Below are 13,103 nucleotides of genomic sequence, written 5' to 3' on the forward strand. Positions count from 1 at the left end.
TATTACCCCCCTATAGTGAGCCCCCTCCTCAGTTATATTATTCCCTGTATAATTTGCCCATGGTAGCTCTGAAGTGTACATCTGCTGCAGGGGGGGTCTTTGAGGCCCCTCTAAGATAGATACTCCACCAAAAAGCTATCTCTTTTACAGATTTAATCCATGATATGCATTTTTCAGTTTTCTCCCCTCATTCGCTCTTTGCCTTGGGGTCTAATGTGACTCCTCTGTGTCTCCACCTCCCATCCTCAACTCAGATGAGATGTTTGCCCTCTTGCATCACATGGACGTTGTACCTTCAGACTCCTCCAACCTTGTCCTTTGACCCTCATTTACCCCCCCCCCCCCCCCTGTGGTGTAGGCTGTAATGCTACAGAAATACATGCATTACAGGGATTGTCCAGGATGAGAAATAAAAGGCTGCTGTTAAGAGCTGGTGCCACCTCTGACCGTGGGTTGTCTGGTTCTGCAACTCTGCTTTTTGGAAATGAATGGAACCGCGATAGCACAGAAGCCCTGATCGGGGTTTATTAGAGAAGACAGCCTTGTTGTTTAATAATCTTAGACATCCCCTTTAAATATAAAGATCGTTGTAAACTGGGTATATTTTACAATAAGTGTTCTGCACATTCAGCTATGGTTTATTTCACAATCCCTGTTTGCGGTCAGTGAATAATAAGCTGTTTTTTCCTAACCCCCGGCCCAGTCTGTGCAGGTCACCAGTCCATCACGTCTGACGTTCATGGACCTATATAAGACGCTTGTGTCTGGAGACCCCTGAGCTGTGGTCGGACCATCCATGTCGGACATGTGAAGTTGGCATAATGCATTTTACCTGCGCTGATACATTGAAGCAAACTCTGGACAAATGAGATATTGCACCTAGAAGTTTGTCTACATTGTCTGCAAATGTAACAAACTCTCAGCTCTACAAAATATCAGGCCTTTTTCATCTCGGGATGTAAGAAACATATTCTTCACTGACAGCAAGCAGCTGTTTTGAAAATGTTGGGAAATGGCGTCACACAATATATTAGGAAGTTTTGGGACTAATGTCAGCATTCCGTCAGCCATGGAGGGCGAGGTTTATCTGGAGATCAGCGGCCCCGGGGCAATAAGCTGCTGATCTCCCATTTCTGAGGCTCTGACTCTATGATTTTCTTTTCTTGTCTATAGAGCGGATCCTTGCTGGGAAATGAGAAGCGAGTTCCCCGGGAGCAGCTGGTGAGTGACAGGGGAGTGCCGCACTCTTCAACTTTTCTAAACTTTCAGCTCCTGAAATATTTGGAGTCTGTCAGTTCTTTTATATGCTTGTGATTTACATGTATAGTCATAAGTCGTTTATATGTAAAGTTATGGAAATTTTGTTTAATCTATATAAAGTTGACTCTTGTAACATGAGACACCGCCAGGACTTCTTATTTCATGGCATTGTCGGGTCCCAGATGTGTGGACTCTGCATTTCTGTAAATTATGGCTTTGCACCATTTTTACTGTTGCATCATATAAACTGACACTGCGGCCTGAAAAGAGTCACAGACTTTACACAAAACAGATTTTGATAGACCTATAACTATGACCACAATTAACCGATGTTTCCGTATGTACTAGGAGAATATTCACCTCTCAAGGAATTATACATTACTGATCCTGAGTTACATCCTGTATTATACTCCAGAGCTGCACTCACTATTCTGCTGGTGCAGTCACTGTGTACTTACATTACTGATCCTGAGTTACATCCTGTATTATACCCCAGAGCTGCACTCACTATTCTGCTGGTGCAGTCAGTGTGTACATACATTACATTACTGATCCTGAGTTACATCCTGTATAAGGCAATCCGTTTAGCGCTAGCGGATTGCGCTAACGCAATGTTTATTTAGGGGCCGCGCTAGGGGTCGCGTTAACGTCCCTGCTCTCGCAGATCCCCGATCTGCGAGAGCGGGGAACGGACCTCGGGCGCGCCGCGGACGCTGCAAGCAGCGTCCGAGGCGCGCCACAGAAGAACGGCACATCGCTAGCGCGAGCCAAAAAAGGCACGCGCTTGCGATGCGCTAGAGGGAAACTTCACATTGCTGTCAATGGGTGCGCTAACGGACCCATTGCACGGCGTTAATTGCGACATTTTCGCTGTGCAACGCTGTCCGTTAGCGCGCACACATTAACGCAATGTGAACCTAGCCTTATACCCCAGAGCTGCACTCACTATTCTGCTGGTGCAGTCACTGTGTACATACATTAGATTACTGATCCTGAGTTACATCCTTTATTACACCCCAGAGCTGCACTCACTATTCTGCTGGTGCAGTCACTGTGTACATACATTAGATTACTGATCCTGAGTTACATCCTTTATTACACCCCAGAGCTGCACTCACTATTCTGCTGGTGCAGTCACTGTGTACATACATTACTGATCCTGAGTTACCTCCTGTATTATACTCTAGAGCTGCACTCACTATTCTTATGACTTCTCGGTCTCTGTATTACCTGTGTTCAGTGTCTGCGCGTTGATTACTCTGGATAACATAAATGTTTTCTCGTTGGTTACATCTACACTCTAACTGTAAAATGGATTCAGAGGTGAAGATGCTCAAACATTCTCCTCATAAATCTTTACTGTGCTGAAAAGTCAGCGGTGAGCGGAGCTGGGCGATGTGTGATCTCCCCGCGGAGCTGGGCGATGTGTGATCTCCCCGCGGAGCTGGGCGATGTGTGATCTCCCCGCGGAGCTGGGCGATGTGTGATCTCCCCTCTTCTTACAGTTTAAGGCTCTGTGCACACCATGACTTTTAAACTCTGGCAAACTCGCTGACTTTTTTAGCAGAAGACAGATCGGGAAATGTGGCTATTTTTTTATTTTTTCAGTAATTTCTTTAGAATTTTCCTGATGGTTTTGGTCTCTGGACTTTCTTGGGAGGTTTTTCCCTTTGGTTTTAATGAGCACCAGTCGTTATACATAGAAATGCAGATGTTCATTCTTTGGGGCAGTATTTATTATTTTTTTTTTAATTTAAGTTGGTTTACACGTCAAAATCTGCTTGAGAAAGGCGTTGTGTGCACATAGCCTTGTAGAGTTTTGGTTCCCTTGTCAGGAGCTGTTTTCTCCTGTGGTAGACATGTTGGTGCTTTCAGAAAAGGATGAAGATCCATACGCTCATCATTACATTTCTTTAAAGGGATTGCTTTCCTGTGTTGGTTTTGGTGCTTCTGGGGTAATCTCAGAACTGATTTGGTCTCCTTCCCCTTCTGGCAGCTTAGTTAAGTCCCATTTAGTGCCCCCTCCAGAAGAAATGCCATGAGTTAGTGCTGTGCTTTCCTCGAGGAGCAGGGCAGGAAGTTATTTCTATTTGCTTCCCTTCAGCGAGCAGAGGGTCTGTATACAGAGACTGGCTGTGCGTCCACCAGAACCTTACATGTTGTGTGTTCCTATACTCTGAACACCAGGTGTCGCCATATTATGATGAAATTTGCCACTGTTTTTTTTGTTTTGTTTTTTCTGCAGGCAAATATTGCAAATCTTCTATTTAGTGTTAGGACTCGGAGAACTCCTGTAACAAATGATAGACTTAGAGGGGTTGTTCAGGCTAGAGTCTAGACTCACAAGTCTGCAGTCTGTGTGTCAGTACTGGGGAATCCTGAGTGCACACGCCGTATGCTGTCACCATTTTAAAGCGTGCAGTCAGTGTCACTCCTGGACAATCCCTTTAATTCCTACTTGTGACTAGGGATGAGACTCATCGCTGATGGTGTACGATGCGCTGATCACATCTGCTTCTATCGTGCCCCATTGTCTTACAATAACTCCCACTATAAGTTCTGCTCTTGCATTGCGGCTTCCAAGGTTTTGAGTGGCGAGAATAAGGCAACGTGTCGCTCTGTTTTTGAAGGAGACTGAAGTGTCGACATAAATACAGGGAAAGTTTTCTAAAGCTGATCCGGTCACATGTGCTTAGGAAATTGAGTCAAATAAATAGACTTTAAATGCAGCTCCTTATCTCAGCGCTTCTGAAAGGGATAATCCCTTATTAAATGAGTAAAATTGCAAGAAGTAAAAATAAACAACTGTGCAATTTACTTGCTATTGAAATTCCTCTCTGTTCTCAACAACGGAGTCATTTTTATTTTATTTTTTTGTATGGCTCGTTACTTGGGGTATCGGCCACCACTGCAGTCTATCTCCTGCAAGCTGTGCTGTGAAGCTGGCGGCATCACTGGAGCGCCCTCTGGTGCCGTCACTGTGTACATACATTACTGATCCTGTATTATACCCCAGAGCTGCACTCACTATTCTGCTGGTGCAGTCACTGTGTACATACATTACTGATCCTGAGTTACATCCTGTATTATATCCCAGAGCTGCACTCACTATTCTGCTGGTGCAGTCACTCTGTACATACATTGCATTACTGATCCTGAGTTACATCCTATATTATACTCCAGAGCTTCACTCACTATTCTGCTGGTGCAGTCACGGTGTACATACATTACATTACTGATCCGGAGTTACATCCTGTATTATACCGCAAAGCTGCACTCGCTATTCTGCAGGTGCAGTCACTGTGTACACACATTACATTACTGATCCTGAGTTACCTCCTGTATTATACTGCAGAGCTGCACTCACTATTCTGCTGGTGCAGTCACTGTGTACACACGTTACATTACTGATCCTGAGTTACCTCCTGTATTATACCCCAGAGCTGGACTCACTATTCTGCTGATGCAGTCACGGTGTACATACATTACATTACTGATCCTGAGTTACCTCCTGTATTATACTCCAGAGCTGCGTTCACTATTCTGCTGGTGCAGTCACTGTACATACATTACTAATCCTGAGTTACATCCTGTATTATATTCCAGAGCTGTACTCACTATTCTGCTGGTGCAGTCACTGTGTACATACATTACTGATCCTGAGTTACCTCCTGTATTATACTCCAGAGCTGCACTCACTATTCTGCTGGTGCAGTCACTGTGGACATACATTACATTACTGATCCTGAGTTACCTCCTGTATTATACTCCAGAGCTGCACTCACTATTCTGCTGGTGCAGTCACTGTGGACATACATTACATTACTGATCCTGAGTTACCTCCTGTATTATACTCCAGAGCTGCACTCACTATTCTGCTGGTGCAGTCACTGTGTACATACATTACATTACTGATCCTGAGTTACCTCCTGTATAATACCCCAGAGCTGCACTCACTATTCTGCTGGTGCAGTCACTGTGTACATACATTACATTACTGATTCTGGGTTACCTCCCGTATTATACCCCAGAGCTGCGCTCACTATTCTGCTGGTGCAGTCACGGTGTACATACATTACATTACTGATCCGGAGTTACATCCTGTATTATACCGCAAAGCTGCACTCGCTATTCTGCAGGTGCAGTCACTGTGTACACACATTACATTACTGATCCTGAGTTACCTCCTGTATTATACTGCAGAGCTGCACTCACTATTCTGCTGGTGCAGTCACTGTGTACACACGTTACATTACTGATCCTGAGTTACCTCCTGTATTATACCCCAGAGCTGCACTCACTATTCTGCTGGTGCAGTCACTGTGTACATACATTACTGATCCTGAGTTACATCCTGTATTATACCCCAGAGCTGCACTCTCTATTCTGCTGGTGCAGTCACTATGTACATACATTACATTACTGATCCGGAGTTACATACGGTATTAGACCCCAGAGCTGCACTCACTATTCTGCTGGTGCAGTCACTGTGTACATACATTACATTACTGATCCTGAGTTACCTCCTGTATTATACCCCAGAGCTGCGCTCACTATTCTGCTGATGCAGTCATGGTGTACATACATCACTGATCCCGAGTTACACCCTGTATTATACCCCAGAGCTGGACTCACTATTCTGCTGATGCAGTCACGGTGTACATACATTACATTACTGATCCGGAGTTACATCCTGTATTATACCGCAAAGCTGCACTCGCTATTCTGCTGGTGCAGTCACTGTGTACATACATTACATTACTGATCCTGAGTTACCTCCTGTATAATACCCCAGAGCTGCACTCACTATTCTGCTGGTGCAGTCACTGTGTACATACATTACATTACTGATCCTGAGTTACCTCCTGTATTATACCCCAGAGCTGCGCTCACTATTCTGCTGGTGCAGTCACTGTAGACATACATTACTGATTCTGGGTTACCTCCCGTATTATACCCCAGAGCTGCGCTCACTATTCTGCTGGTGCAGTCACGGTGTACATACATTACATTACTGATCCGGAGTTACATCCTGTATTATACCGCAAAGCTGCACTCGCTATTCTGCAGGTGCAGTCACTGTGTACACACATTACATTACTGATCCTGAGTTACCTCCTGTATTATACTGCAGAGCTGCACTCACTATTCTGCTGGTGCAGTCACTGTGTACACACGTTACATTACTGATCCTGAGTTACCTCCTGTATTATACCCCAGAGCTGCACTCACTATTCTGCTGGTGCAGTCACTGTGTACATACATTACTGATCCTGAGTTACATCCTGTATTATACCCCAGAGCTGCACTCACTATTCTGCTGGTGCAGTCACTATGTACATACATTACATTACTGATCCGGAGTTACATCCGGTATTATACCCCAGAGCTGCATTCACTATTCTGCTGGTGCAGTCACTGTGTACACACATTACATTACTGATCTTGAGTTACCTCCTGTATTATACCCCAGAGCTGCACTCACTATTCTGCTGGTGCAGTCACTGTGTACATACATCACTGATCCCGAGTTACACCCTGTATTATACTCCAGAGCTGCACTCACTATTCTGCTGGTGCAGTCACTATGTACATACATTACATTACTGATCCGGAGTTACATCCAGTATTGTACCCCAGAGCTGCACTCACTATTCTGCTGGTGCAGTCACAGTGTACATACATTACATTACTGATCCTGAGTTACCTCCTGTATAATACCCCAGAGCTGCACTCACTATTCTGCTGGTGCAGTCACTGTGTACATACATTACTGATCCTGAGTTACATCCTGTATTATACCCCAGAGCTGCACTCTCTATTCTGCTGGTGCAGTCACTATGTACATACATTACATTACTGATCCGGAGTTACATACGGTATTAGACCCCAGAGCTGCACTCACTATTCTGCTGGTGCAGTCACTGTGTACATACATTACATTACTGATCCTGAGTTACCTCCTGTATTATACCCCAGAGCTGCACTCACTATTCTGCTGGTGCAGTCACTGTGTACATACATCACTGATCCCGAGTTACACCCTGTATTATACTCCAGAGCTGCACTCACTATTCTGCTGGTGCAGTCACTATGTACATACATTACATTACTGATCCGGAGTTACATCCAGTATTGTACCCCAGAGCTGCGCTCACTATTCTGCTGATGCAGTCATGGTGTACATACATCACTGATCCCGAGTTACACCCTGTATTATACCCCAGAGCTGGACTCACTATTCTGCTGATGCAGTCACGGTGTACATACATCACTGATCCCGAGTTACACCCTGTATTATACTCCAGAGCTGCGCTCACTATTCTGCTGGTGCAGTCACTGTGTACATACATCACTGATCCCGAGTTACACCCTGTATTATACTCCAGAGCTGCACTCACTATTCTGCTGGTGCAGTCATTATGTACATACATTACTGATCCTGAGTTACCTCCTGTATTATACTGCAGAGCTGCACTCACTCGTCTTCTGCTGGTGCAGTCACTGTGTACATACATTATATTACTGATCCTGAGTTACCTCCTGTATTATACCCCAGAGCTGCACTCACTATTCTGCTGGTGCAGTCACTGTGTACATACATTACATTACTGATCCGGAGTTACATCCTGTATTATACTCCAGACATGCACTCACTATTCTGCTGGTGCAGTCACTGTGTACATACATTAGATTACTGATCCTGAGTTACCTCCTGTATTATACCCCAGAGCTGCACTCACTATTCTGCTGGTGCAGTCACTGTGTACATACATTACATGACTGATCCTGAGTTACCTCCTGTATTATACTCCAGAGCTGCACTCGCTATTCTGCTGGTGCAGTCACTGTGTACATACATTACATTACTGATCCTGAGTTACATCCTGTATTATACCCCAAAGCTGCACTCACTATTCTGCTGGTGCAGTCACTGTGGACATACATTACATTACTGATCCTGAGTTACCTCCTGTATTATACTCCAGAGCTGCACTCACTATTCTGCTGGTGCAGTCACTGTGTACATACATTACATTACTGATCCTGAGTTACCTCCTGTATAATACCCCAGAGCTGCACTCACTATTCTGCTGGTGCAGTCACTGTGTACATACATTACTGATCCTGAGTTACCTCCTGTATTATACCCCAGAGCTGCGCTCACTATTCTGCTGGTGCAGTCACTGTGGACATACATTACTGATTCTGGGTTACCTCCTGTATTATACCCCAGAGCTGCGCTCACTATTCTGCTGGTGCAGTCACGGTGTACATACATTACATTACTGATCCGGAGTTACATCCTGTATTATACCGCAAAGCTGCACTCGCTATTCTGCTGGTGCAGTCACTGTGTACACACATTACATTACTGATCCTGAGTTACCTCCTGTATTATACTGCAGAGCTGCACTCACTATTCTGCTGGTGCAGTCACTGTGTACACACATTACATTACTGATCCTGAGTTACCTCCTCTATTATACCCCAGAGCTGCACTCACTATTCTGCTGGTGCAGTCACTGTGTACACACGTTACATTACTGATCCTGAGTTACATCCTTTATTATACCCCAGAGCTGCACTCACTATTCTGCTGGTGCAGTCATTATGTACATACATTACTGATCCTGAGTTACATCGTGTATTATACCCCAGAGCTGCACTCACTATTCTGCTGGTGCAGTCACTGTGTACATACATTACATTACTGATCCGGAGTTACATCCGGTATTATACCCCAGAGCTGCACTCACTATTCTGCTGGTGCAGTCACTGTGTACATACATTACATTACTGATCCTGAGTTACATCCTGTATTATACTCCAGAGCTGCACTCACTATTCTGCTGGTGCAGTCACTGTGTACACACATTACATTACTGATCGTGAGTTACCTCCTGTATTATACCCCAGAGCTGCACTCACTATTCTGCTGGTGCAGTCACTGTGTACATACATTACATTACTGATCCTGAGTTACATCCTGTATTATACTCCAGAGCTGCACTCACTATTCTGCTGGTGCAGTCACTGTGTACACACATTACATTACTGATCTTGAGTTACCTCCTGTATTATACCCCAGAGCTGCACTCACTATTCTGCTGGTGCAGTCACTGTGTACATACATTACATTACTGATCCTGAGTCACCTCCTGTATTATACTCCAGAGCTGCACTCACTATTCTGCTGGTGCAGTCACTGTGTACATACATTACATTACTGATTCTGGGTTACCTCCTGTATTATACCCCAGAGATGCACTCACTATTCTGCTGGTGCAGTCACTATGTACATACATTACATTACTGATCCGGAGTTACATCCAGTATTGTACCCCAGAGCTGCACTCACTATTCTGCTGGTGCAGTCACAGTGTACATACATTACATTACTGATCCTGAGTTACCTCCTGTATAATACCCCAGAGCTGCACTCACTATTCTGCTGGTGCAGTCACTGTGTACATACATTACTGATCCTGAGTTACATCCTGTATTATACCCCAGAGCTGCACTCTCTATTCTGCTGGTGCAGTCACTATGTACATACATTACATTACTGATCCGGAGTTACATACGGTATTAGACCCCAGAGCTGCACTCACTATTCTGCTGGTGCAGTCACTGTGTACATACATTACATTACTGATCCTGAGTTACCTCCTGTATTATACCCCAGAGCTGCGCTCACTATTCTGCTGATGCAGTCATGGTGTACATACATCACTGATCCCGAGTTACACCCTGTATTATACCCCAGAGCTGCACTCTCTATTCTGCTGTTGCAGTCACTATGTACATACATTACATTACTGATCCGGAGTTACATACGGTATTAGACCCCAGAGCTGCACTCACTATTCTGCTGGTGCAGTCACTGTGTACATACATTACATTACTGATCCTGAGTTACCTCCTGTATTATACCCCAGAGCTGCGCTCACTATTCTGCTGATGCAGTCATGGTGTACATACATCACTGATCCCGAGTTACACCCTGTATTATACCCCAGAGCTGGACTCACTATTCTGCTGATGCAGTCACGGTGTACATACATCACTGATCCCGAGTTACACCCTGTATTATACTCCAGAGCTGCGCTCACTATTCTGCTGGTGCAGTCACTGTGTACATACATCACTGATCCCGAGTTACACCCTGTATTATACTCCAGAGCTGCACTCACTATTCTGCTTGTGCAGTCATTATGTACATACATTACTGATCCTGAGTTACATCCTGTATTATACCCCAGAGCTGCACTCACTATTCTGCTGGTGCAGTCACTATGTACATACATTACATTACTGATCCTGAGTTACATCCTGTATTATACCCCAGAGCTGCACTCACTATTCTGTTGGTGCAGTCACTGTGTACATACATTACATTAGTGAACCTGGGTCACCTCCTGTATTATACTCCAGAGCTGCACTCACTATTCTGCTGGTGCAGTCACTGTGTACATACATTAGATTACTGATCCTGAGTTACATCCTGTATTATACCCCAGAGCTGCACTCACTATTCTGCTGGTGCAGTCACTGTGTACATACATTACATTACTGATACTGAGTTACCTCCTGTATTATACTCCAGAGCTGCACTCGCTATTCTGCTGGTGCAGTCACTGTGTACATACATTACATTACTGATCCTGAGTTACATCCTGTGTTATAGTCCAGAGCTGCACTCACTATTCTGCTGGTGCAGTCACTGTGTACATACATTACTGATCCTGAGCTACCTCCTGTATTATACTCCAGAGCTGCACTCACTATTCTGCTGGTGCAGTCACTGTGTACATATATTACATTACTGATCCTGAGTTACATCCTGTATTATACCCCAGAGCTGCGCTCACTATTCTGTTGGTGCAGTCACTGTGTGCATACATTACTGATTCTAGGTTACCTCCTGTATTATACCCCAGAGCTGCACTCACTATTCTGCTGGTGCAGTCACTATGTACATATATTACGTTACTGATCCTGAGTTACATCCTGTATTATACCCCAGAGCTGCGCTCACTATTCTGTTGGTGCAGTCACTGTGTACATACATTACTGATTCTGGGTTACCTCCTGTATTATACCCCAGAGCTGCACTCACTATTCTGCTGGTGCAGTCACTATGTACATACATTACATTACTGATCCGGAGTTACATCTGGTATTATACCCCAGAGCTGCACTCACTATTCTGCTGGTGCAGTCACTGTGTACATACATTAGATTACTGATCCTGAGTTACATCCTGTATTATACCCCAGAGCTGCACTCACTATTCTGCTGGTGCAGTCACTGTGTACATACATTAGATTACTGATCCTGAGTTACATCCTGTATTATACCCCAGAGCTGCACTCACTATTCTGCTGGTGCAGTCACTGTGTACATACATTACATTACTGATCCTGAGTTACCTCCTGTATTATACCCCAGAGCTGCACTCACTATTCTGCTGGTTGCTATTGGAAGCCATCTACAGACCCATCTGGCAGCCTATACTGTGGGGAGTTGGTTCTCCTGCATTAATGACTGTACTTTGGCTGCTGACTGTTCCCATGTTGCAGGTGAGCAGAGCATGTTGTGTGCAGACACTGAACAAGCAGTGCCTTATTTGGGGACTTCCTGCGGAGTCTTGTGTATCTCGGCAGCACGGTGACGTCAGTATGTGTGCTATGTCCGGTGCTGTGGGTCCGCTGCTTTATATATGGGGCAGGGATTATTCCGGTAATGTATAGACGTTTGGGCACAGTGAATCCTTTGTACTAGTCGCATTCGTGCCCCTCTGTGCAGGAGCTGCAGGGTGCGAGGGGTTAATGGGGGTTTAGCTCTGGGTGCTCCTGGATCCTGTCTGTTTGGGTAAGGCGTCTCCACAGCCTCCGAGCCTCTTCTCTCCCTTTCTTCTTGTGCCAGTCTGTGTTTACACGACCTCAGGAGATCCCGCTCCCCTCCCTGCCTCCTGCGCCACCCTGATGGCGGGTGGGGGGCGCTGGCATCAGTGACTGCTCACCTGGGGTAATGCACAGGCAGAATATCTGCGGTTCTGTCCTGGGCACCGTTAGCCCCGCACTGAACCTGGCTGCTCCGAGCTGGCAACAGTGCCCGACTGTACGGAAACTACAATTCCCAGCATGCCGCTGTCTGGGAACAACGCTTACAATAGCTAACGGAGCTGTCTGTGTCCATCTTCATGTCCTGGACCGACCTCCGCCAGCTAAAGAACGGAAGATGAATGTAGAATGCGTCAGTGTAGGAACCATACTGTCTGCAAAGGGCCGGTGCCTGAGGCTGCACCACTGAGCCACCCTGACCGGGAACCCCAGAAAACCCCCCACCACTGATCACACATGTACCCCCTGCCAAGCGTTCTGTCCCCAAAATCAAGTTATTCCCTAGCCAAAGAATAGTGGGATACTTGCTGATCGCTGGGGTCCGACTCCCGGGACCCTCATGGATCTTGAGCACTGGGCTCTGCATTGTTCAGCCTCCGATTCATTCACTGTCAGTGGGGCTGCCGGAGATGGCGCCGCACCGTCCTCGATCTCCAGCAGTCCCCCAGACAGTGAATGGAGCGGAGGCCGAGCAAGTGCAGAGCCCGATGCTCAAGATCCATGAGGGTCCCGGGAGTCGGACCCCTTATCCTTTTTATTTTTTTGGAATAACCCTTTGCTGTCGATGATCCTTTCAGTGGTGCAGCCTCAGACATCGGCCCTGTAAAATCAAAGTTTCATGTCCGCCTAGAAGTCAATGGCTGCAGCGCTGTCCCTTTAAATCCTGTTCCTGGTCAGGTTCCACATAAGCGGCCCCCCGGCCGATGGCGGCTC

The 13,103-nt window shown here is 45.7% G+C and overlaps 1 protein-coding gene across 1 annotated transcript in view; it reads left to right on the forward strand.

The window, feature by feature from the left end:
• The window catches only part of PEX14 (peroxisomal biogenesis factor 14), a 92,821-nt gene that overhangs the window by 4,811 nt on the left and 74,907 nt on the right, over positions 1-13,103 (forward strand). Inside the window, exon 2 of the mRNA XM_077249661.1 lies at positions 1,174-1,221. Coding sequence (XP_077105776.1) covers positions 1,174-1,221 — 48 coding nt within the window. The remainder of the gene's footprint in view (positions 1-1,173; positions 1,222-13,103) is intronic.

Source organism: Ranitomeya variabilis, chromosome 4, assembly GCF_051348905.1.
Source record: "Ranitomeya variabilis isolate aRanVar5 chromosome 4, aRanVar5.hap1, whole genome shotgun sequence".
Lineage (NCBI taxonomy): Eukaryota > Metazoa > Chordata > Amphibia > Anura > Dendrobatidae > Ranitomeya > Ranitomeya variabilis.